Source organism: Mustela nigripes, chromosome 12 (genome assembly GCF_022355385.1).
Source record: "Mustela nigripes isolate SB6536 chromosome 12, MUSNIG.SB6536, whole genome shotgun sequence".
Lineage (NCBI taxonomy): Eukaryota > Metazoa > Chordata > Mammalia > Carnivora > Mustelidae > Mustela > Mustela nigripes.
In genome coordinates this window covers 69,178,803-69,202,068 of record NC_081568.1, presented here as the reverse complement: position 1 = coordinate 69,202,068, position 23,266 = coordinate 69,178,803, and the positions used below count along the sequence as shown (strand labels likewise).

Below are 23,266 nucleotides of genomic sequence, written 5' to 3'. Positions count from 1 at the left end.
AAACAAAAGTCAGGCACATTCTAATATTGGTGTGATAGCCAAAAGAAGAGCCTAGTCTCGATTTTTTTTTTTAATTACGTGTAGGTTTCCCCCACTATTCCTAACTAGAGCATTTCTATGAAACCTTTTGTAAGCCAGAATGACATAAAAGGAAGAAGCAATTACCATGAAGTTATATGAAAGAAAATTTGAGTGTTCCCAACCCCCCCCAAAAAAACCTCTTTTAGGTTTTTCTGATACCTTAAGACATACCTTGTTAATGGGTGCACAGAATAAATCTAGATAAAGCAAAGATGCACACAGACCCAGTTGAAAGCTATGACAGTTTGATAATCAGATACCGAATATAGTTTCTGAGAAAATAGCTTGTTGATTCTACTCTGACTGGGTTCACATTGCGTCTATAAGCAAGAATTCTCTTCAGATTTCTTGTGGCTAGTGAAAACTGATATTGACATAAAAGCAAAATGGCATAACGCAAACTTCTAAAAGCTGAGAATACCTGTACAACAACAGAATGTATATGTGTCTGGGTCAAGGAAATGATGAGTCACAAAAGCAGACTTCAAAAATAGTAAAAGACATTGTGTTGTGACAGCCAAAAATGATGATTAAACTCTAAGTGGATGTTATTTTATGCATATACATATATATGTAATTAAATATTACACCAATAAAAATTCCAATAGGCTGTCTAGAACCTGATAAACTATTGACAGAATATTGTTGGGGGTGGTTCACATTTTCTGTTTCTAGTCTTCCTGATTGATAGGAGGAAATGGTAGTCATCATGGGCTGACCCTGAGATTAACAAATCGCATATAATAGAAAACAGTTTGTCAACAGAGTAGAAAAGAGAAAGTGGACATATAACCACATACTGATTTTAAAATTTCAAATATGATGGTAGATTTTAAAGTACAGAGTAAGCCATTCGGTAAATGACGTCATAAAAAGGATTTTTTTGGACCCTTCTACCCATAGGAATAGAGTAGTATGGTGGAACCTTCTGAAGGATGAAGACCAAGCTTGAGTGTCATTATTACTTTTATTTTTTTAAAGATTTTATTTATTTATTTGACAGAGATGACAAGCAGGCAGAGAGGCAGGCAGAGAGAGAGAGGAGGAAGCAGGCTCTCCGCTGAGCAGAGAGCCCGATGCGGGGCTTGATCCCAGGGATCATGACCTGAGCCGAAGGCAGTGGCTTAACCCACTGAGCCACCCAGGCGCCCCTCATTATTACTTTTTGAGCAAGGTTCTCTTCATCCTAGTTCTCTGTTTGCCCAAGGATGTAAGACTTAAGGATTGACAGTATGTTTTATTTCTGTGATTCTTTCTACATCAATCCTATTAGATTGAAGGAGAAAGAAATAATAAAACCTAACCATTCCTGAGAACTTTCTATATGCAGCAACCATGCTAGGCACTTAACAGACAGTGCCATTTACTCCTTAGAGCTACCTGTTCGGTGTCTTGTATTGGGGTTGTTATTCCTTTGAGATAATGCACCCAAAATCTGTTTATATAAAGATGTTGCAGAATGTATTCCGATGAAAAAGAAATCCTGCAGATACTGAAATGTTAGAGAATAGTCAAGCACACTGTTTCCTTATCAAGACAAGGGATAGTACATGGCCATTAAAAATAATGAACATATATAGACTTTGAAGGTATCTAGAAAAATTTTTACTACCTGTGACCTAGTAAGAATAGTGTCAGCCATGTGAAAATGGTACATATTAAGGAGTAGTGACCAAAAAAGTGTACAGAATCTTAAGATTTATTCCACATTTTATAGTTCAAAGCCCATATCCATAATTTATTAAAGTACTCTGACCCTGCTTTGCATGATCCTCAAAATTATTTTTCCCCAAGTAATTCCGCATAGACCCTTATCATCTTACAGTGACAGAACACAGTTTAACCTTTCATCAGACAAAAACAGAAACAACACTTATGTTATCTTTTATTTTCAGTTTCTGCTTTTTTTGTTCCCTAAATCTGATTTGGGATATTCAAGAGCATAAAAATCTCTTCTGTGCCTGGCTCATTGTTAAAATGGGGGCCCAGAATGATTCTACATACCTAGTCTGCATCCATTCTCTCTCTCCCGTTCTCCTTCCCTCACACTCTCACCTGCACACTTTCCTTACACTCAACTAAACTTATCTGTCTTTCCTTGTAACACTAAATGGTATCCTTTACTACATATTTAATACGGACTTAAAATGAGTAAACCTGTGAGACCTTCTTTAAGTTTGTGATAGTTTAATTCATTTTGTATTCCTTTAATTTGGGTTGAGAGTCTTTACTTGATTTCTATTGCATAAATGATTTTTAAGCATTTAAATATTTTTTATTTTTAATTACTCTTCAGATGGCTTTTTTTTTTTTTTTAAGATTTTGTTTATTTATTTGACAGAGATCACAAGTAGGCAGAGAGGCAGGCAGAGAGAAAGAGGGGGAAGCAGCTTCTCTGCTGAGCAGAGAGCCCAATGTGGGGCTCCATCACAGGACCCTGGGATCATGACCTAAGCCAAAGGCAGAGGCTTTACCTCACTGAGCCACCCAGCACCCCTCAAATGATTTTTAAATCCCAGGCCTATACAGTAGTTGATTGCTAAGCATTTTAGAATTTGGTTCTTCCTCATAAATCAGTATGTATTTAGTTGAGTTTGGGCAGTCATCTCTATTTAAAGTGGTTTTTTGATTTTTTTCTTCTTTATACTACAGCAGGTAAAATAAGATGTCAGTTGATAATTGGTTAGTATTGACAGAAAGGGGAAGGTGTGTTCCATGGCTTTAGCCCAAAGGTGAGATAATTGCTCGGGTTCAAGCAGTTGAGGAGTCACTGCACATTATCTTACAGAAGTCCCTTTGTTTTGACTTCTGAGATGTATCCTAATTCTTAACACTCAAAATACTCTGTAGGCCCTCATAATAAAAGCATGGTGGATAACTATTACAGCTGTTCTGGGACTGGTTAAACATTCTAATTTGGCTTTTATCTTGATGTTAAAAACAAATACATCGTGGAGTACTGAGATTGGACCTGTGTTGAAACCACCCTGAATAACTAAAGGATTAAAAGTTCTTTCGTCTGGACTACTGTATTCATTTTATACAGAGGCAGGAGCTTTTTGTTACTTAACTCAGTTCTCAGTTTTTAATTCTGACATCTGTTATCAAGTACTCTAATTATGAATTTATAAAATAATTCTCTTATAGTCCTGCATGTATCAGTTGTGGCATACAGAGGGATATATAGTAGTGAGCACAATAGGCAGTCCTTACTCTCATGTTCATTAAGAGCCTGGTCAGGGGGACACATTAATTAATGAATCACACAGGTAATTGAATTGTTACAAACAATCACTAGTGCTGTGAAGAAAAGATATAGGATGACTTGAAAAAATAAGGGTTCTAGTTGCTGCAGAGTATATGGTATTAGGGAGGCAAATACTGGCCTGATGCTAATCATGCAGGGCCTGAAGTTATTTTTAGGAAGATTAATCTGTTCTATTTTTTGTGTTAAAAAATAGATGGTTTTAGTGCAGTCATTTATTATTGTCACTGGTAATAATCTTGCCTTAAAAAGCACATAATTACATATTTCTTACTCTATTCCATTAGTGACCAAGAATTTAAGTGAGAAAAGATCAGCCAAATCATCAGAAATGTCTCCAGTGCCTATGAGATCGGCAGGTCAAACAGCTAAAGCCCATTTACATCAGCCCCACCGAGTAAGCCAGGTGCTCCAAGTGCCAGCTGTTAATTTGCACCCCATCAGGAAGAAGGGACAAGCCAAAGACCCTGCCACATTAAGTGAGTATTCACAATTATTATTGCATTGATGTAATTTAAAATTTACAGGGGAGTTAGACTGAAAAATAATTACAAAGGTAAATGCTCAGGAGATGATCTGGTATGGTTTGTATAATTTAATCATCACTCATGAATTTAAAAAAGTTTCAGTTTGTAGGTATGTATTGACAGCATACCTATTTTAAATGTTACTTTGGAATTTCTGTAGTCATCAACAGAAAACTTACAGTACTACACTGAGGTACCAAGAGTTTATTGCATTCAGAGGGGCATAAAACAGTTAATCTAATGTACATGTGCACCCTATGAGAATGAGGTTGCTTGTTCTAAAAATGTATATTGTTTTTTTCATTAATGATCACTTTTGAAAAACCTAGTTAGGAGACAAGAAGAAATTGTAAAGTATGTAAAAAAAAACCTGTGCTTTTTTCCCCCCCGCCCCTTTCTTAGGCCATGTGGAGGGGAAGCTAGGTTCAGTTTGGCTCCTAACATTATTACCTAGCCCATGTATTATATTTAGGACATATTCAGTAGACATCTGTGAATTTGATTTTGTTTTAGATCCAAAGTTGAGTAAGAAAGGACCCCCCACCCTTGCCAGATTTTCATTCTGGTACTATTGACACACAAACCAGTAACTTAAGTATAATGTGTTTGCTTTTATGCCTGGAGTATGTGCATATAAAAACATACTAAAAAAAATAGATGGAAAGTTTTTAGGACACACAGAGCTAAGTATAAAGTCAGAGGTGACTTTTTGGAGGTAATGCCTAAGCAGAGTCTCAACTTGAGTAGGAAGGAGGTCATTAGGCAGTGATAGCAGAGAATTGCTTCAGGCAGAAGAAAACCTTGGGACCTACAAGGAGTTGCTGTGGGCATTGCAGCTGCCTCTGAGGGCAGAGCTACAGGAAGAGTGTTTGTTAAGAGAGTGATGATTATGGTGATTCACAGACCTGTACCCTTGGGGATAAAAATATATGTTTATAAAAAATTAAAAATTAAAAAAAAAAGAGTGATGATTAAAGCTGCTACTTACAGAGTACTCCCTGAGTGCCAGGCACAACTGAGTGTTTTACTAGGTTTGTTATATTCATTTAATCTTCACTGTAACTCTGTAAGATATCTAATACTCTCATTCTATAGAGGAAACATAGAGGGTCTCCGTAACTTAGACCTGCTACCAGTGAATAATGGAGCTGGGAGTTGGGCCCAGGCTAATGGTTAAAAGGTCATACTAAACAACCTCCAGTTGATGAGATGTGAAGTCCAAAGCATACTTAAATTAGAATATGGAGTCCAAAGGGGAGTTGGTAGTGGGGAGCTGTTGCAGAGATTTGAGCCGGGGAAGGTAACGGTCTGTGTTATCCTAGAGAAGGACTATAGTAGGGAGTGCAGTAAGACTGCAGTCAGAGAGGCGCCTGGGTGGCTCAGTGGTTTAAAGCTTCTGCCTTTGGCACGGGTCATGGTCCTGGGGTCATGGGATTGAGCCCCACATCAGGCTTTCTGCTTAGCAGGGAGCCTGCTTCCTCCTCTCGCTTTCTCTCTCTTCCTGCCTCTCTGCCTACTTGTGATCTCTGTCAAGTAAATAAATAAAATCTTAAAAAAAAAAAAAAAAAGACTGCAGAGAGTCCAAACGGAAAGCTAATGTAATAACTAACAGGGTGTTGCTCAGAGCCTGAGCTAGTTGGATGGTTATGGAAATAAAGAGGTAATTAGATCCAAAATTGGTGAAGTCAGTCAAGTTGCAGGCTAGGAGTACCAAATGAGACAGATCCTGATCTGGCTTCTTACTTGGATGTCATCACGCAAAAGGTAGTTATTACTTGTTCCAAGTAGCCCTTTTCTCCATTTGTTGTATTATGCCTGTTATTTATATGATAAATACATTTATATTAAAATAGCATGTAAGGGCACCTGGGTGGCTCAGTGGGTTAAAGCCTCTGCCTTCGGCTCAGGTCATGATCCCAGGGTCCTGGGATCGAGTCCTGCACCAGGCTGTCTGCTCAGCAGGGAGCCTGCTTCTCTGTGTCTCTCTGCCTGTCAAAAAATTAAATAAGATCTTTTAAAAAAATATTTTAAAATAACATGTAATTTAGAGTAGTGTTAGTATACTGTGATTTAAAGGTCTTCAGTGTGAAAGAGCTGCTTGGTTTTATGACAAAGGCCCAGCAAAGATGGGCTCACTTGACTGATTAAGAGTGTCAGTAGCTCTTGGACATTTCCTAAAGAAGATAAATACAGAAGTATCAATATGGTGAAACCATGGCTAAGTTTGACCCACGCTAAACTGGACCAGTTGTTGGACAAGAGTGGAGATAGAACTTTGCTGCTTGTTTCCAAGGGGGTTCCATAATACTATTTTTCCATAAATTCATGATTGTTTCTATTGTCTACTTTTCTCCTGTAGTGTGAATTTAGCACTCTTGAAAAGGGCTGGACTGGCATCCCTGCGCACCTGTGCCCCCACAGCACAGCTGTACACAGGTAGTGATAGGGCCAACATCCCCACACTGCCCTGGTTGTGTGCCTTGCCCTCCCTGGAGAGGCCATCTCTAGAGGGGAGAGAAGAGTTTGAATCCATCCCTTCTCTGTTAAGTCTTCCCACAAAACAAGTGTATCTTTTGTGGGGGCTGGGACACTATACTCAGACCATTAACTTGGTTTCCCTGACACCACAGCACAAACAAACAACAAAGAACTGTTATTATCTGGTTGGTGCTGACTAGCTGAATTGGAACAAACAACCTAGAGATGAGAATCTCTGGATGCCATCAGCCGGTCATTTAGTTCTGTTCGCCATTTAGACATTTCAGTTGACTGCACTAGCCATTGTGTGTTATGGCTTCAGTTATGTAGTACTCTAAGCCACTACAGATATTCTAATTGTGAAGTGATGGTTATTTGCTTCTTGGGTTTTATTTTTAGATACAAATTTACCTCAGAAAGTTTTAGGAACAACTGAAGAAATAAGTGGTAAGAAACATCCAGAAGACACTATCTCTGTAGCATCATCTTTACATTCTAGTCCTCCTGCATCTCCTCAAGGTTCCCCTCGCAAAGGTAAGACATAACAGTGTAAGCTCATCCTTATTACACCAGACAACACTTGGTGGTACATGATTTGTTTTTCAGTCTATAGTGATAATGGAAAGTGGAAAAACATGTAACTTCTAATACTTTTTGGACTTTCATGTTTTAAACTGAACTATTGAGATGCTTTCCAGGTATTGTTCATCATATCACCAGGACTCTTGTATTCACAGTCTGGCTCTTTGTCAGTGGACAAGCGTAGATAAGAATGAAGGCAGAAGTCACAGTTGTTTATTCTGTGCATTCTTGATGTTGTATACAAATTTCCAATTAAACGTTTCTGTGGAGTATTTTTAAAACAGAATTTCTATAAGAAACTGGTCTTAACCAACTACAAAATTGAGGGAAAGAAACATTTAGGTTGATACATTCCTTTTTTTAATAATGGAATATTATTACGTTTACTTATCAGGATTTAAAATAACCTATACCCCTATGGATTTTATATGCTATGTAGGACCTCTTGAAGTAAAATACCTGAAATCTGTCTTGCTCATTGACTTAGTTTTCATAGTTCAGAGTGAAGCCTTTTTTTTTTTTTTTTTTTTTGGTCTTCACTAGCCCTGGGTAGTGTGCATGCAACTGCCAATGGTAACTGCACATGTAGCATTTAAAGGGTGTGTATATTTCTTACATTGGCCCATCCACAGTTTTTGTTAGCCTGGTAAAAACAAAACAAAACAAAAAAACTCCTTAGTTCTGGCCTCATCCTCACAAATGTAAAAAATAAATTAATTAATCTGTTTAAATAATCACAGTACAGGAGGGCACATGGGGTTGAGGAAGACAACCTTATGAAGTTGAGCAGGAAGGAGAAGCTTCCAGAGTTTTCCTTAGCTCCCATGTTCTAAGTTTCATCTCAGTTTTGAGGGTTCCTTTTTATTAGCTGCCACATTTTGGCAGTTATGTGGTAAGGGAATGTCAGAGCTGAGTTTGAATTTTGACTCTCTTCCCCACTATAGCCATGTAACTAAGCCCAACTGTAAGGTTGGGTTTCCTGTCCGTAAGATGGAACAAAGACCAGACCAGCTCTTTTAGAGGCCTCATACGAAGTTAAAAGAAATAATACTTAGAAAACCTGACAGATGATAAGTGTTTAGTAAATTGAGATGTGTTGTCTTTTAAAACCCTGCTGCCACCCTGGGGTAAAAATAGCTTCACTGCTAACCTGCCCTACTTACCCTTTGATATAGCTGAGACTAGCTAGAATTTTCATTCAGAATTTACTAAGAAAAGAGTAGTAGAATTAAATAGGAATAGAAGCGGTGCATATTAACAGTGTGATTATATAACACAGGTTTCTGACCTTGTGGTATGAAGCTCATATATGATTTTGTGAAGCATGCATATCCTGTTTCATTTCTTTACTCTCTGCATGGTCCTATCTGAAGTGCTCCTTACCAGATCTCACAGAGGGGGATGCTGTCACACACATGGTCCTGATAACATGGCTGCATGCTCTTAGCACTCTTTCAAGAACAACTCTACACCCTCCACACCTTTTGGGGGCTTTTCAGAGGTCCCATCACAGACAGTTCTTTAACCAGGAAACTAGTTGAATTAAATACAGTGTTCTTGCCTGCATGTGACTTGTGGGAAGACGAATTTCCCCATTGCTCTCATTCCCAAAAGAAAATCCACTCTCACCACTAGAATCGAGAAATCTTTTAGCCATTTTGACTTTCATCATGTGGTCAACAATTGACCTTGACATTCATAGCTTTAGGAGACTGTCATAAACATGTTTACGATCCAAAGAAACCTGAAGAAATTATTTTCTTTAAAACTGTTTTTTACTGTTCTTACATATGTTCTATCAAAACCTCTCCAGTTATTGTATTTCCTTGATTTTGCCAGTAATCTGAATTGAACAAAAATATTATTAAACTAGGAGTACCATATTAGGTTCTTGCTAAACTTTGGAATTCCTAGTTATTGGTTCTTGCTAAACTTTGGAATTAGTTCTTTTCCTAACATTAAATAGGAAACAAGCCTATCTTCATGTTTTTCATAAGGGGATTTTAAGCAAGAAATTTTTTTTTTTTTTTTTTTAGTAAGTAAGAACTTTTAAAAATATGAGGCATCAGGCAGCTTTATGGAAGGCTGTGGTAATGGAAGGCAACTTTTCCACTTTGGAGATAAACAGGATCAGAAATTGTGCTTTGTAAATATTTACCCTGTATTTACTATTTTTGTGTCCTGTCTGGTTTTAACCAAGCTTTTTCTTAGTAGAATCTGCCTGAAAATTCTAGACACAGTTTATTGTGAGAAGTAATTCTGGTTAGTTCATACTCTTTGTCATATTTTTCTTTATGACAAGTTTTGCTTACATTGAACAATATTATATTACCAGCTTGTTCTGATTAAGGTAATTTTTCTCCTGCATTGTGTCTTGCAATGACTTCAGTGTTTATGCTATATAGTAGACTCTCTGTGTTTTAAAAAATATGTTACTAGATTTCAGTTTTTCCAATATTGTCAAAATGTTTGAATTTTTAATAGTGAAATGTTCTATAATAGAAACCAGCCTAATTGTGATTAACTGGAAAGAATTAATTGACCATGACAGGGTTTTTGCATCTCTCCCTCCAGTTGGCAGTATCCTATCTGATCTCAGCATCCTGCTGCGCCTCTCAGGGCCTTCCTCATCCCCTCCCCGTGAGTCCAGCACCAAGATCAGTGGCCAGAACTGCCCCGGAATAGGTGGGGTTTACTTGCAAAAGAAAATCCTTCAGATTACCAGGAGCACAGCCAAAAGAACAGACAGGACCGAGAAGGCCACTGAGGAGGATAGAGACAGGACAAGTTGTGAGAACGCAGCCAAAAAAAGAATGACATCCCCGTTTAGAAGATTTAGGGAAAGAACTCTTTCAAGGGAGAGACTAGCCAACAACAAAAAAGAGGACGCAGATCACCATCAAGCTACAGAAAGCTGTGAGAAAGTGAAGGATGTTAGAAGCAACATCAAAGATGAGAAAGGGAGTGACATCTTCAATTCAAATAGCGGAGGCAACCGTAACACTTTAAACTGCTTCTATACGCGATTCAAGTCTAAAAGGAGAAAGACAATCTGACGGAGTTCCTCACTTAATTTTAGTGTTAAACTTGTTTTCATTTATTAATGTAAATGTAGCTTAAATTAAGTTATTTATCAAACAAAGTTCAGGCAGAACAATTTAGTGTAAAATAAGATTTATAGGCATTTCATAGTGTTAAAGATACTCTAGCCACAAAGTCATATTTATTTAAAGTGCCTTATTTGTACATGTTATTTTACTAATGTGAGTAAAATTTATACTCTTGTTTTCTGTAGTTGGCTTTATTTCCTGCTGATAGCGACTGGGTCTGTGAATGAAATAAGTAGAGGTACTTTTTAGAAATCAGTATTTACTTTTGCATTAGAACCCCTAGTAATGATCTTATCACCACCTTTGCTTCAGAGAATTTTATTGCTCTTATTACTGCAACTACTTTACAGCTAAAGGAAAACGAAGGCAAGAAATTTTATCTTGTCCACATACACTTTTTTTTTTTAAGATTTTATTTATTTATTTGACAGAGATCACAAGTAGGCAGAGAGGCAGGTGGGGCGGGGGATGGGGGGAGAAGGCTTCCCGCCAAGCAGAGAGCCTGATGTGGGGCTCAATTCCAGGACCCTGAGATCATGACCTGAGCCGTGGGCAGTGGCTTAACCCACTGAGCCACCCAGGCGCCCCCACATACACTTTTTATTTCTTTTGCTTTTTATATAAAACTCTGATTGAGACAGGAAACCAGGCGTCCCCACATACACTTTTTATTTCATTTGCTTTTCATATAAATCTCTGATTGAGACAGGAAAAGGAGATCTGACATAGCAAGTGAAGAATCATTTGGAAACTTGTTGAAAATACAGTTACTGTGTCCTACTACAAACCTCTTAAATTCGAATTGCCTGAAAGGGCCCAAGAATATGTATATTAATAACCTTTCCAGGTAATTCCTAGAATTGATTGTATATGAGAAACACTCATCTAACAGAGGGATATAATTCTAAAACAGTAAAGCAAGTGACTCCTCCAGGATAAAAGAACAATCGTTCTTTTCTTTTGAGAAAGGATTTTTATATTTTATTTGGATGGGGTTTGGGGGGGGTTGTTTTGGTTTGGTTTTTTGTTTTAAATTTACCAAATCCATTTTCTTGGTTCTCTTGAAAATTGACCAGTCACTTCCTAAAAAGCACTGAGAAATGACAATGTTGAGAAGAACAAAAGCCTTGTTTCTCTCAACTTGTCCTGTGCCTGGTGGCCCCATAAGCCACAGGGAAGTCACCCGTATTCTGGGTCTTCATTTTTCTCTCTGAAATAGTTACTAAAACTACTTAATATGGTTAGTGTTCAACAAGTTTTTTCTTTAATAACTTGAGTTATATGTGTATATAAAGCCTATAGTTTTCCTTAATGAGATTTGTCAGGATTGTCCTTAAAGGTCATGTACCTTTTGAACCTCATTTTTCCAGTAAAAAGGAAAATAATTATTTGCTTCTTTGAGACCTACTCCTTGTTGGGATTACTATGGCATTTCCTTTTATTTCTAAGTAAGTTTGTTTACTTTTCTAACAGTTATCAAAATAGACATTATGTACCTTTGACTGTCATGCTACAGATTTATTTTGAGATGCTTCTGCCTCATTCCATCTCTACCCATTTATTCCAGAGAATGGAAGAGAAAATCTCTCTTGCTGAATCTGCTGTGCAGTAAACCATAGAACAATTTAAAATAGGCAGATGCTTTTATTTTTGTAACACATTTTTATAAATGTGTCAGTTCTGCTGTTTAAAGCAATATTCTGTAAACCTAGCGAAGAAAAAGGAAACTGGGTATAAGATGAAATTCATAGCTAACACAATTGATTTAAAAATATGAAAATAATTGCTTTGAACTTGCGGTAAGACTCCTTAGTTGACATAAGCAAAATATCTGGGGTAAGTATATGGAGTTTCAAAAGCAAAAATGTAACTCTCTTTTTTGAGTCTTGATTCCCCTCACCCACCCTTACTTCAAGGTGGTATTCTAGACCCTCAAATCAGACCATGAAATATTTATGTTAATCAAAGAAGGGGGCACAGGGCTAAAAAGAAGTGGAGAAACTCAAGATGTCTGCTTTTTACTATTTTGAAATATATCTAATACCTTCTTATTTTATTAAATGCTTGTAGCTATGTGAGAGCCCAGGGCAGATACACATTTGGACTAGTTTCCTCAGTAATACTGGATTTCGACTTCGTATTTCTTGAATTTGGAGTCAGGTTGGTACAGTGTAGGTAGGTAGATGAGTGGATATGTAGGGGAATGTGTGTAAGAAATTAGCATCATTACATCTACACAGATGGAAACTGAGATTGCTTACTCTGTCTTTTGTTCTTGTTTTTCTTCAACTTCTCCCTGACCACATACCCCCTCCCTGTTTCCTTGCTTTGTAGTTTAATCACTTGTTTTCTCTCATTTAGGTTATACACTTACACCGTCAGCTAAATCTGACAACTTGTCTGACTCCAGCCATAGTGAAATTTCTTCACGATCCAGCATCGTGAGCAATTGTTCTGTTGACTCCATGTCTACAGCTCTGCAGGATGAACGATGTTCTTCACAGCCTGTGGCGGTCCCTGAATCCACTGGGCCTTTGGAAAAGACAGAACACTCCTCAGGGATAGGAGATCATACTCAGCTTGGCCCTGGGTAAATATGGCTGCCCATGTTCATACCACAAAACCCAAGCCAAGTGACCATTGCAAGCAGTGCTCCCCAACTTGCCCTTAGATGATACCCCTGTACCTGTGGGGTGGTTGCAAGGGGATCCATAAAATAATATGAGGGCCAGCATGTATCTTCTATCTCAAATATGCAAATATGTACTATTTTGAAAGATGAATGGGTGCTCATTTTTAAGTGTGTACTGAATTTAACTGTCATGTATGTTTCAATTAGTAAGAGCTCAGAGTGAATCTGCTATGGGTAGGGGGATGTGGTTCTTGTAATGTGGCTATTAAGTTAGAGAATCCTCAGACAGACTGTGTAATGGATGGTGGTCCTAGTGCTGTATCCATTATAGACAGGTTGGGGGGGGCTACAGTCAGTCCTTGATCTGAAAGTATCATTTAGGGAGTAAGAATAACCAGCTAGCAGAAGTCCAGAAAGGTTTTTTGTTTTTTGTTTTTCTTAAAGTTAGCTGTAAATTTCTATTTAGAATCAGGCAGTATGGAAATCTTGGAGAAAATTCTGAGAAAGTTGATTATAAACTGATTGTTAAATCTGGTATTTTTTATTATGAAACAAATCAGAGTGAAGTGTTACCATATTGGTAAAGGTTTTAAACTATGATTTTCTAGACCAAGGGTCAGCCAACATCTCTGTAGAAGTTGAATACTAAATAATATCAAGACTTTGTAGGTCATGAATTCTGTGTTGCAACTGTTCAACCCTGCCATTTTTGCTCTGATAGAGCCTTAGACAATGTCGTTTGTAAATAAGTGGAGATGCTGTGTCCCGATAAAATTTTATTTACAAAAATAGGCCAAATCTAAGGATCAGATTTGGCCTTGGGCTATAGTTTGCCCACACTTGCTCTGTACTGTGAATGAAGGGTTCACAAGCTTTTTTTTGTTGGGGAGCAGGGTGCAGCTAGCAGGAGACAAGGAGGGTAGACGGCCTGATCGTAAACATTTCAGGCTTTGCAGACTCCATTTTTCTCTCTCTCAAATTCTTTGGCATGTTTTTGTTTTGTATAAACTCCTTTTTTTTTCTTTTCTTTTTCTTTTTTTTTTTAAGATTTTACTTATTTATTTGAGAGACAGAGACAGTGAGAAGAGAGCATGAGAGAGGAGGAGAAGGTCAGAGAGAGAGGCAGATTCCCTGTGGAGGTAGAAGCCCCTTGCAGACTCTATCCCGGGACTCCGGGATCATGACCTAAGCCGAAGGTAGCCACCCAACCAACTGAGCCACCCAGGCGCCCTTGTTTAAACTCTTTAAAATGTAAAATACCATGCTTTGCTCCAGACAATACATGCTCTTGCTCCAAAACATGCCATTGGCTGAATTTGGCTCCTGAGCCCTAATCTGGGGACACATGCTGTAAATAATAGTATACATTTTACAGTTCTTGGTTGGAGAAGTTACTCTGTACTTGGCTTTATATTAGGCTAACCTCAGAGTTAACATTGAAAAACCAAATATGGTTGAGAACATATAGTTAAGAATTCTTTGTTCTGTATCCATGTAGAGAGTCTAGCATTATGTTGACCAACAATGAAAATGTATACTTAATGTTACTCATTTCAAACCTCATTTTTCATTTTCATTTAAAATCAATTCAAGAAAAATTTCTGAGGTAACTTTGCTAATAAGTATTTGAGTTTCTCCCAAGTATGTTTCTGGATAAGTATGAATATTCATGGATATAGAGATTAAGTGATGATTGATTACAGTGTCATTTTTTTTTCACAAGATTATTTTGGCATTGAACACTTACGATGCATGTTCAGTAGTCTTTCGTAGGCAGTAATACTTGGATTGGACAGAAGAAGGTTTTTCCAGTAAGCCAGTAAATTACTTTTAATGGTGTATCCCCAATTTTTTAGGTGGACGCTGTCAAAACCATCTCTTGTCAAGAGTTTAGCTGTCTCCTCTTCTATGAGTAATGAAGAGATTTCCCATGAGCATGTCATTTTAGAAGCAGCAGATAGTGGTCGTGGAAGTTGGACTTCCTGTTCAAGCAGTTCCCATGACAACTTCCAAAGCCTTCCAAACCCAAAAGGCTGGGATTTTTTAAATGCTTATCGACATACCCATTTGGATGGCCCCATTGCTGAAGTTGAACTACCTGACTGTGAGCCCTATTCCTGCCCTAAAGGCTGCTCTAGAACTTGTGGTCAGTGTAAAGGAAACCTAGAGACTAATCAGATGAGACAGAGTTGGGCCTCCTCCAGTTCTCTGTCTGACACATATGAACCAAACTATGGAACAGTTAAACGGAGAGTGTTGGAGAGCATCGCACCTGAGTCCTCTGAAGGCTTGGACCCCAAGGATGGCACTGATCCAGTTTATAAAACTGTTACTTCAAGTACAGAAAAGGGCCTGATTGGTAAGTTCTGTATTTTTTGTCATCTGTGGCATTTAGAGATTAAGTGGCAAAAAGTGGCATTGGGATATCTTGGCCCAAAATTTTACCCCTGAAAATATTTCTTCTCACTCCAGGCTCTCTTCCTGCCTTCTACAAACAAATTATTTTCAAAAAGTTGACAATTTCTCAAGGGTTTTGGGACAGGTATTCAAGTCTATTAAAATCAGAGGGCTGATATGAAGGTAATTAATTAAGCTGGCAGTTTCATTTGTGTTTTGTTTTTGAGATTTGTGGTTTCATTGAGGAAAATTGTATTACTATGCAACCCTGACAAAGGGATTATTCTCTTTGTCACCTCATACATTGTTTGGACCCCAATTGATGTGATACATGGTAGAAACTTTAAATCTGATATTATTCTTTAATAAAAGTGGGGAAAATTGTGATAAGGAAGTCGAAAATATTTTTGGGTATACCCCCCTAGCACACATCATGGCTATGCCAGCTCCTGTTTTGGGTTCCATTCTGACCACAAACAGCTTTTTTGTTGTATGTGTTCATTTAGTATTTAGCCATCAAATACATTTTTTCATTTATTCACTGAATTATGTAAATATTTAGATATAATAGCCCCTGCTTTTCTATTTATATGGAATGATTATACTTTGAATCAACTATATAACATATTAATGAAATCAGTTTAAATTACTAAAAATGTGAAAGATGTGCTGATGTCTATAGCACATGTGTAGTACATTTTTACTTGTCAGATTGCATTATAGCAATCTGCTATAAAGGTTTTTAGCGTGTTGATTTTTTTCCAAGCATTTTCTATTAAATCTTTCTGGGTAACTGCTATATGGATAGTTAAACATGATTGTACAAAGATATAAAATGAATCTCCTGTCCTTTTAGGAAACTAGATTTTTATTTTTATTTATTTTTTTTTTTTAAGATTTTATTTGTTTATTTGACAGAGAGAAATCACAAGTACACTGAGAGGCAGGCAGAGAGAGAGAGAGAAGGAAGCAGGCTCCCTGCTGAGCAGAGAGCCCGATGCGGGACTCGATCCCAGGACCCTGAGATCATGACCTGAGCCGAAGGCAGCGGCTTAACCCACTGAGCCACCCAGGCGCCCGGAAACTAGATTTTTAAAAATCTTTTATTGCATTTCTAGATAACTCTGGGCTTAAATTCTTCATTCTTGTCTTACTGGTTTTGCTGACTTCACCCCTTCCCTCCCTGCCCCATCCTCTTGGGTGGGAATGGAAATCCTTGAAGAACTTGATACTACATGCAGATTTTGCTGTTACAGTTGTAGAAATTTCATTATGAACAAACCTGATTGTCTCTAAAAGAGCAGTTAACATTAGAATTACCAATGGTCTTTCTTAATTTATTCTGCCTACATTTAGGTAGTGTTTGTGTTTAAAAGTTTACATCAGTAAGGCCATCAGAGTGGTTTATCCCTTAGGTCCTGTGAATTGGTCTTAATAAAATGGAACTTCTTCTTTCTTTAACCTATTTCTGAAGTTTTTTGAAACTGTGCCTTTGTCCCATGGTCTGCAAACTTAGGGGAAAGGTTTTTAAGTTACATTTTTTTAAAGTCACAGTTACTTTGAATGTGCACTGAAAATCACAGAAACTTAAGATGGATTTCCTAAAATTATGGCTTTTTTTTTCTCTTTTTTTTTCCCACTTAATCACAAATCAGAAGTTAGCAGTAAGATGCCTGAAGGAATTAGGTCCTCTGTACCCAGGAAGTTTAAGTTGTTGATACAGCAGGACTGACAGGTCGTTTCCACAGGAGTGCTGTAAAACGGTGGTTCATGTCTCAGGACAGAGTGGGCAGCCCTGAAATAGAGGGTCCAGATGTCATTTCTGCAAAAATCCTCCCTGTCAGCAGAGCATAGGTGTTCAGGTTAAACTGCTGAATGGTTCTGACTGTGTCATCCCCAGGGCTGGTGTCCCAGGCAGCTGTTTCTGAATTTGGGGGTGGGGGGGTGCTCCACTGAAGAGGAGGGCTTGTCACCACATCACTTCTTTCAACTCTCTGTCACTCTGGTTTTGTTTATAAGACCTAATGTGATCTATGTGTTTGAAAACAGGTTTAAATATTAAGTTTTAATCATTATGTTTTTAATCTGCTCTCTCTATATTCAAATATATTCATTTAGTCTATTTTTGAGTTCTGTTTTGTCACTGTAATAAGTTTCAGTATTTTTTTTTCTTTCATTTCTTAGATTTTTCATTAACATTTCCATTGCTTGTTTTTCATGCCAGTGTACTGTGTCACCTCACCCAAGAAGGAGGATAGGTATAGGGAGCCACCTCCCACTCCTCCAGGATACATGGGGATTTCTTTAGCGGACCTAAAGGAAGGACCCTATCTACACCTAAAACCTCCAGATTATAGTGTGGCAGTGCAGAGGTCAAAGATGATGCATGACAGCCTCTCTAGACTGCCACCAGCCTCCCTCGGTAGCAGCCCCGTGGCCTGTGTTCCGTCGAAGATTGTAACTCAGCCTCAGAGGCAGATTTTGCAGCCGTCCCATCCTAAGCTAGCAGATGTGACTGATGCAGATAGCGAAGCAGATGGTATGTTGACAGACTACCTTAATGGGTCTCAAATAAATTGCTGAATACATGAATTGATCTCTACTCTGTTATTTCATATAGTCATTAATGTTTACTTCTAATTGCTGTAGCAATCTCTGTTTTAAAAAAAGAAAGAAAGAAATCCCTTAATGTGGTGGTGTATTTTTTGAATGGAGTAATCTGCATGTTTCTGTGTGCCCAGTACCCTTCTTCCTGCTCAGATAGGGTCTTCTTAAATTTGACCAGAAGTGGCTCAGTCTGATACGATCATTTTGAGAGGAGGCACTTGACCTTAGTAGAGCTGCATCTCACATTAATGCATGAAAACTGGAAAGTGCCTCATTACCTGAAGTCTTGCTGTTGGTGTAGTTCCTCTTAACAGCAGAACTCTTGACTGACTGCAGCTGGGGCAGCATCTTGCAAAATGATCTGCTTTATTAAAAATAAATGAAATTTTATCCCTTCAAGCAGTAGAGTAATGAAGCGATGAAGCAGTTAGGGCAATGCCGTCTGTCAGTCCACAGTGCGAGCAGCACTCATGTCATTGTAATAAAATCTGGGCCTTGATGGGATATTTGAGAGGATTTCTTGGTTGAAAGTGACTAGTTCTCTAAACAGGTGGCTAGATTGTATGTTGATCGTCATTACTATGCCTCATCTACCACTTAATGATGTCTTTACTATTTTCAGAAAATGAACAGGTCTCAGCAGTGTAGCCTTTGGAGGACCCATTGGAAGTGTTCCAGAAGCCGTCGAGGAAGGAGTGGGCAGAACCACCTCATGATTCCGCAGGCCGTTGTTGCCAACGAACAGCTTGCTGCTGCTGCTAACCCAGAGGTCTCGTTCCCTGTACTCTGAGCGATGACCTAGCTCTGAATCATGCTTCCTTTTACTGAATCCTTGCAGATGCAGTTTCCTCAGCTATGGATGTTGTGCCTGGAAACCAGTCTTTACTTCGCATACCAGACCTGCCTTGGGACCACAGTTACTAAAACAGATGCAAACTTGGGAGTCCTCCCTATGTATATCATTATACATTTTTCTTAAACCAAATTATTTTTAAGATAATAGTTTAGTATTATTTCCAAGCCATAGCTTGGTTTAACGGACAAATTCAAAATGTCTGCCATTACCAAGGATATTCTTGTGCATTTGAAAAGTAACTTATTATTTGAAGTTTTGTGGTTGGTTTTCTTCGTTTTGGGGAGCTGTTATTAGCAGATGTTTAGGTTTGAGATCATAAAACTGTCTCTGATCAAACTGAAGTCATCTTTATCAGATGGTATGCTTAATCTAGACAGATGAACTTGATCTGTAACTCCAGTGCAATGTAGGGTCTCCATTTGAGTGGGATAGGAAGCCCTTTGTGGTTGAGGTGCTTGGAAGATACTGCCCTTGGCTGATTTAGAAGGCCAGCTGAAGCTGCCACAGGGTTTCTTCTCAGTCCTTTGTGACAGGGAGGCTGTGACTGGGGGGGTAGCCACCCTCATCTCCAAAGAATGAAATTTTTTCTCAAAAGAAAATGTATACCAATCCCTTCTGAAGTTAAAGTTATGCTGCATCTAACTAAAAGTGTAAATCCATTAAGTAGAGAATGGGTTCAGTAGAGTTCTACAGAAATCCAAAAAAAAAATTTTTGACTGCTCAAATGTGGAGTTCTTTCCAAAGGAAATGTAATCATTGGTCTGTAACCATGGAGATGAATTCAGCTGCATGTATGTTCTGCAGCCGCCCCTGCACCCCATCTCAGCATGAGGCTGTGTTCAACCCTGATCAAAGCAGCAGCCCCCAGCTGCCTGCAAGAAAGCTCATGAGCACACCGAGGTGATAAGTGAAAATTTTAGGGGGGACAAAGGAGCTAGAATTGTGGAAATGATTCTCTTTTCTGTATTTAGTTTAGCCCTTGAGAGGAAAGAAATACATATTTTTAATAGCCTATTGGGCATGGCGCTTCTAAGTATTTAATTAAAATTTCAGTGACTGTTTACTGGATGATCTAGTTTTTCCACATTTTTACTAATTAAATACAGTGTTTTCTATATCTTAAGTTTAAAATTTATCATTTGTTTTTTAATGTAAATGTAAGTGAGAGCTTAATAAACTTCTGTGATGACTACCAAAAAAAGAAAAAAAAAAAAGCAAGAAAAAGGGAAAAAAGCCAAAGCTATTTGTGTGCATACCCAGATTAACATGGAGCCAAAATGGGTTTACTTCTGAGTGGTCGTCCATATGTGAATTTATAGGATTTAGCTCGTTTGTGATTTCCTTTTTTAAGAGTTTGTTCTCATTTTTCCCTAGCTATCTCTTCCCTCTCTCACTTTCTTGCAGTCCCCTTCAGTTTTTGTTTGTTTGTTTGTTTGTTTAAATAGTGGGCTCCACTGCCTGCATGGGGCTTGAACTTGTGACCCTGAGATAAAGAGTCACGTGCTCTACCTACTGAGCCAGCTAGGGGCACACCCTACCCCCCCATCCCCTTCATTTTGAAGTAATTCATTTCCCAAGTGGTGAATGGGAGTACTCTATGTTTTCCTTCAAAATGACTGTCTCTTCATTTAGGAAAAATAGCTTATCTGAAAAATTCCTTTGGGCACGAAAACCCCATGAATTTGAAACTTTATTAAAGCCTTAAAAATCCACCTGCCAAGTATGTTAGAAAGAGGCTAATTGACTCTGTAGCTTTCTTGTTCCATTGACATGGAAAGTGGCCTGGATCAAAAAATCCTGGTTTTGAAATTCACACTGTCGTGATTTAACCTAATAACACTGTTCCTCTGATCACAGAAAATGTCCCTTCATTGATTTACATAATAGTGTTTTCATGTCCGGGGCAAAACAAAAGAAAACAAAACAAAGCATCTCTTTGTGTCAAATTTGGTTATATATTCTTATTATTTTATATCCATTACCCCCCCCAAAAATGTGCTGTTTGCACATTATCTATTTACAGGTGTTTGAAATCAATCACGAGCCTTACCTGTCTTCATCCTTAATGGTGTTGAGAATATCTTGCACAGAGAGTCAGAGGCTGTAATTTTGACTACACCTTGTGGCTGCCTTTGTTTTTATCTAGCTCCTCCTGTGAGTGTTGGGGTCAGCCGATAACAGTGATCAGGAACTAAAGCCAAATGCATTGTATTTTGATCTGTGTGTATCCCCTAAAAACTCATGGCATTGTGATTTTTATATTTTAATTCTAATTTAGGATACATTTCTGCCTTCTCTTAGTTACATACTAAAACAAGGGAAGCCTTAACCTGTATTTGCTCCAATTCTAAACCCCCATTTTTGTTTTTATTTTTATTTTATAAATTTTTAACTTTAATGAAGACACAAGTGCCCTCACCTCCCCTCAGCTCCGAATCTGTCAGGACTTCCTGAAGCAGTAAATCCATGAGTTTTGCCAAATAAGTTTCAACAGAACCGTTCGTTTAGAATGAAAGATTTGGTCAATTAGTAAATCTGCTATATAACTTCCCTAAAGATTTATTTTAAGTAGTAGATTCTTCCTCCAAATGATTACTTTGATTCTGATCTTTGGAGAGAATAATAAGGCTTATTAACTGGTTTCTCCTGAGGCTGGTAAGTCATACTGTGGTCATTGGTATAACCTGAGCATCTCCCAGGCCAGAAGTGTGGCAGTAATCATGAGGATTTATGAGAACAAACCTAATTTTTATGAAGTGTTCTCTTCCCTATGAAAAGAGAGGAGAAAGAATTTCCTTGTATATTTAAAACAATGATAATGATTGTTATTCTGATATATTTTGTTTCTAAAAAATGTGATATTAAAGTAGATGTATCCCTTTAGCATTACCTTAAAGGCTAGAACAGAGGGATGAATCTTCAAAAGTGTCACAGTACATTTTCAAATTTAAACTTGAACCCCAGTTCATCTTTAGCTTTTGTTGTGCTTTTTTAAGGCTTCTTTATTTTTGATACACAATGCAGTTGTACTTGATCTTTTAAAATGAAACGTGAGCTTATCAGAAAAAGACAAAACTGCACAGTTCTAATAATTAAATGCAATTATACTGCACAATTCAGTGATTGTAAAGTATCCTGTAACGAGCAATGTTTGTCTCCTATTTTTTGATACCTCTTAAACTTATGTCTTTTAGAAAGACAGTGCCTCTGTATGCTTTTTGTATTTTTACTGAGTGTAAATATTTGTTATATTTTTGGTTAAGAGAATGTAAAAGTCCATTTATTATCATATCTACTAATACATTGGTGGAATCAATAAAGAATCTACATTAAACTTCTCTGCTCTTTATTTCTTACATAGATAAAATAATGACACCCAGTCACTCAAGGCGGCCATTGTGGGGCTAGCATTGGTGTGAAGGCCTTATATTTTAGGTCCGCAGAGAAATTGGAGTGATCCAATTATTGTTGACTTGGTGGTGTCTAGAAAATACCTATCTCTTTTTTGGGTTTTAAAAAGGGTGTTAGATGAAAAACCAAATAACAGTGGTTAATCCCCATTTGGCTTGTTTCTCTCTTAGAACAGGAAAGCCCAGGGCTAATGGGGTAAGTAAACACTCTCTGGGACTCAGGGCCCCGGCATTTACACTGCTTGACATCACCTGTGCATCAATAGGAAGGGCAGAAAGGTAAAGGTGCAAAAGTGTGTCTCTTTTCTATAGCGAAACAGCAGCTTTCCCAGAAGCTGCACTTGGTATTTCTGCCTTTATCTCACTAGTCAGAAGTGGGTCCCATGACCAGCAGCTGCAAGAAACTTGGGAAGTGAACTCCTTAGCTGAGCCATCAATGGCCCCCCAAAAAAGTTGGATTCCTTTCAGTGAAGAAGGAAAGAATGGACATTGAATGGGCACCTGCCTTTGTCTGCCACAGGACTCCTCTTGTGAGGCAAGAAATGCAGCAGTTTGTATCGGGATCAGATCCGAGAACCACCAAAGAAGGAAGAAATTTTGCTCTAGCATTTCTTCCTGAAACTTTCCTAGTCTTCACTCTGTACCTAGGGAATATTATTCCCTTATAATAAGGCTTCTCCCTCCTCCCGTTTAACCCCCTCTCACCACACATACCAGATTGTCCCCAGTCATTCCTTCCCCTGACCATCTTTGCACAAGTGTCCCTGGTTCATTCCTTTACTTAGAAACACTACACATAAATAGAGTAGGTTGAGTGTTGGCTACCTAAAAACATCTAGCCCTAATCTCTGGAATTTGTAAATGTTACTGTATTTGAGAGAAGGGTCTTTGCTGATGTAATGAAGCATTTTGAGATGAGATTACATTGAATTACCTGGATGAGCCCTATATGCCAAGACAAGAGTCTGAGGGAGAGAGGAAGGAAGATAAAACAGACCTAGTGAAGGCGATGTGGAGAGAGCAGAAAGGTGAAGCCACAAGTCAAAGAATGCCAGCAGCCTCCAGGAACTAGAAGAAAGGAGATTCTTCTCCACACCTCTGGATGACACCCTGATTTGGACTTCTGGCCTGTTTCAAATAGGGCACCTGAGTCCTGCTGATCTGTTACGGTAGCCCAGGGAAACCACTACACGAACTCTAGCCACTTGCACCTCTCTGGACTCTCACCTGTCTCTTCGGCTCCGGAACACTGAGGAGCTCCTACCCAGTTTACCCTTCCTTGCATCATGGCCTGGAAATTTTCTTCAGGCGGTAAACTGGG

At 38.3% G+C, this 23,266-nt stretch overlaps 1 protein-coding gene across 6 annotated transcripts in view; it reads left to right on the top strand.

Annotated features, from left to right (window-relative positions):
• Positions 1-21,873, top strand: part of RAPGEF6 (Rap guanine nucleotide exchange factor 6) — a 196,650-nt gene extending 174,777 nt beyond the window's left edge. For 2 of the 6 annotated variants that reach the window (XM_059417506.1, XM_059417505.1), the window contains 6 exons: positions 3,634-3,825; positions 6,751-6,885; positions 12,405-12,633; positions 14,532-15,034; positions 17,297-17,611; positions 18,302-21,873. In XM_059417506.1, the coding sequence (XP_059273489.1) occupies positions 3,634-3,825; positions 6,751-6,885; positions 12,405-12,633; positions 14,532-15,034; positions 17,297-17,611; positions 18,302-18,327 (1,400 nt within the window). In that variant the 3' untranslated portion in view covers positions 18,328-21,873. Of the gene's footprint in view, positions 1-3,633; positions 3,826-6,750; positions 6,886-9,507; positions 10,222-12,404; positions 12,634-14,531; positions 15,035-17,296; positions 17,612-18,301 lie in introns of those variants that run through there. The other 4 variants (XM_059417510.1, XM_059417509.1, XM_059417507.1 and 1 more) reach the window with 3 other exon arrangements.
• Positions 21,874-23,266: the final 1,393 nt, after the last annotated feature.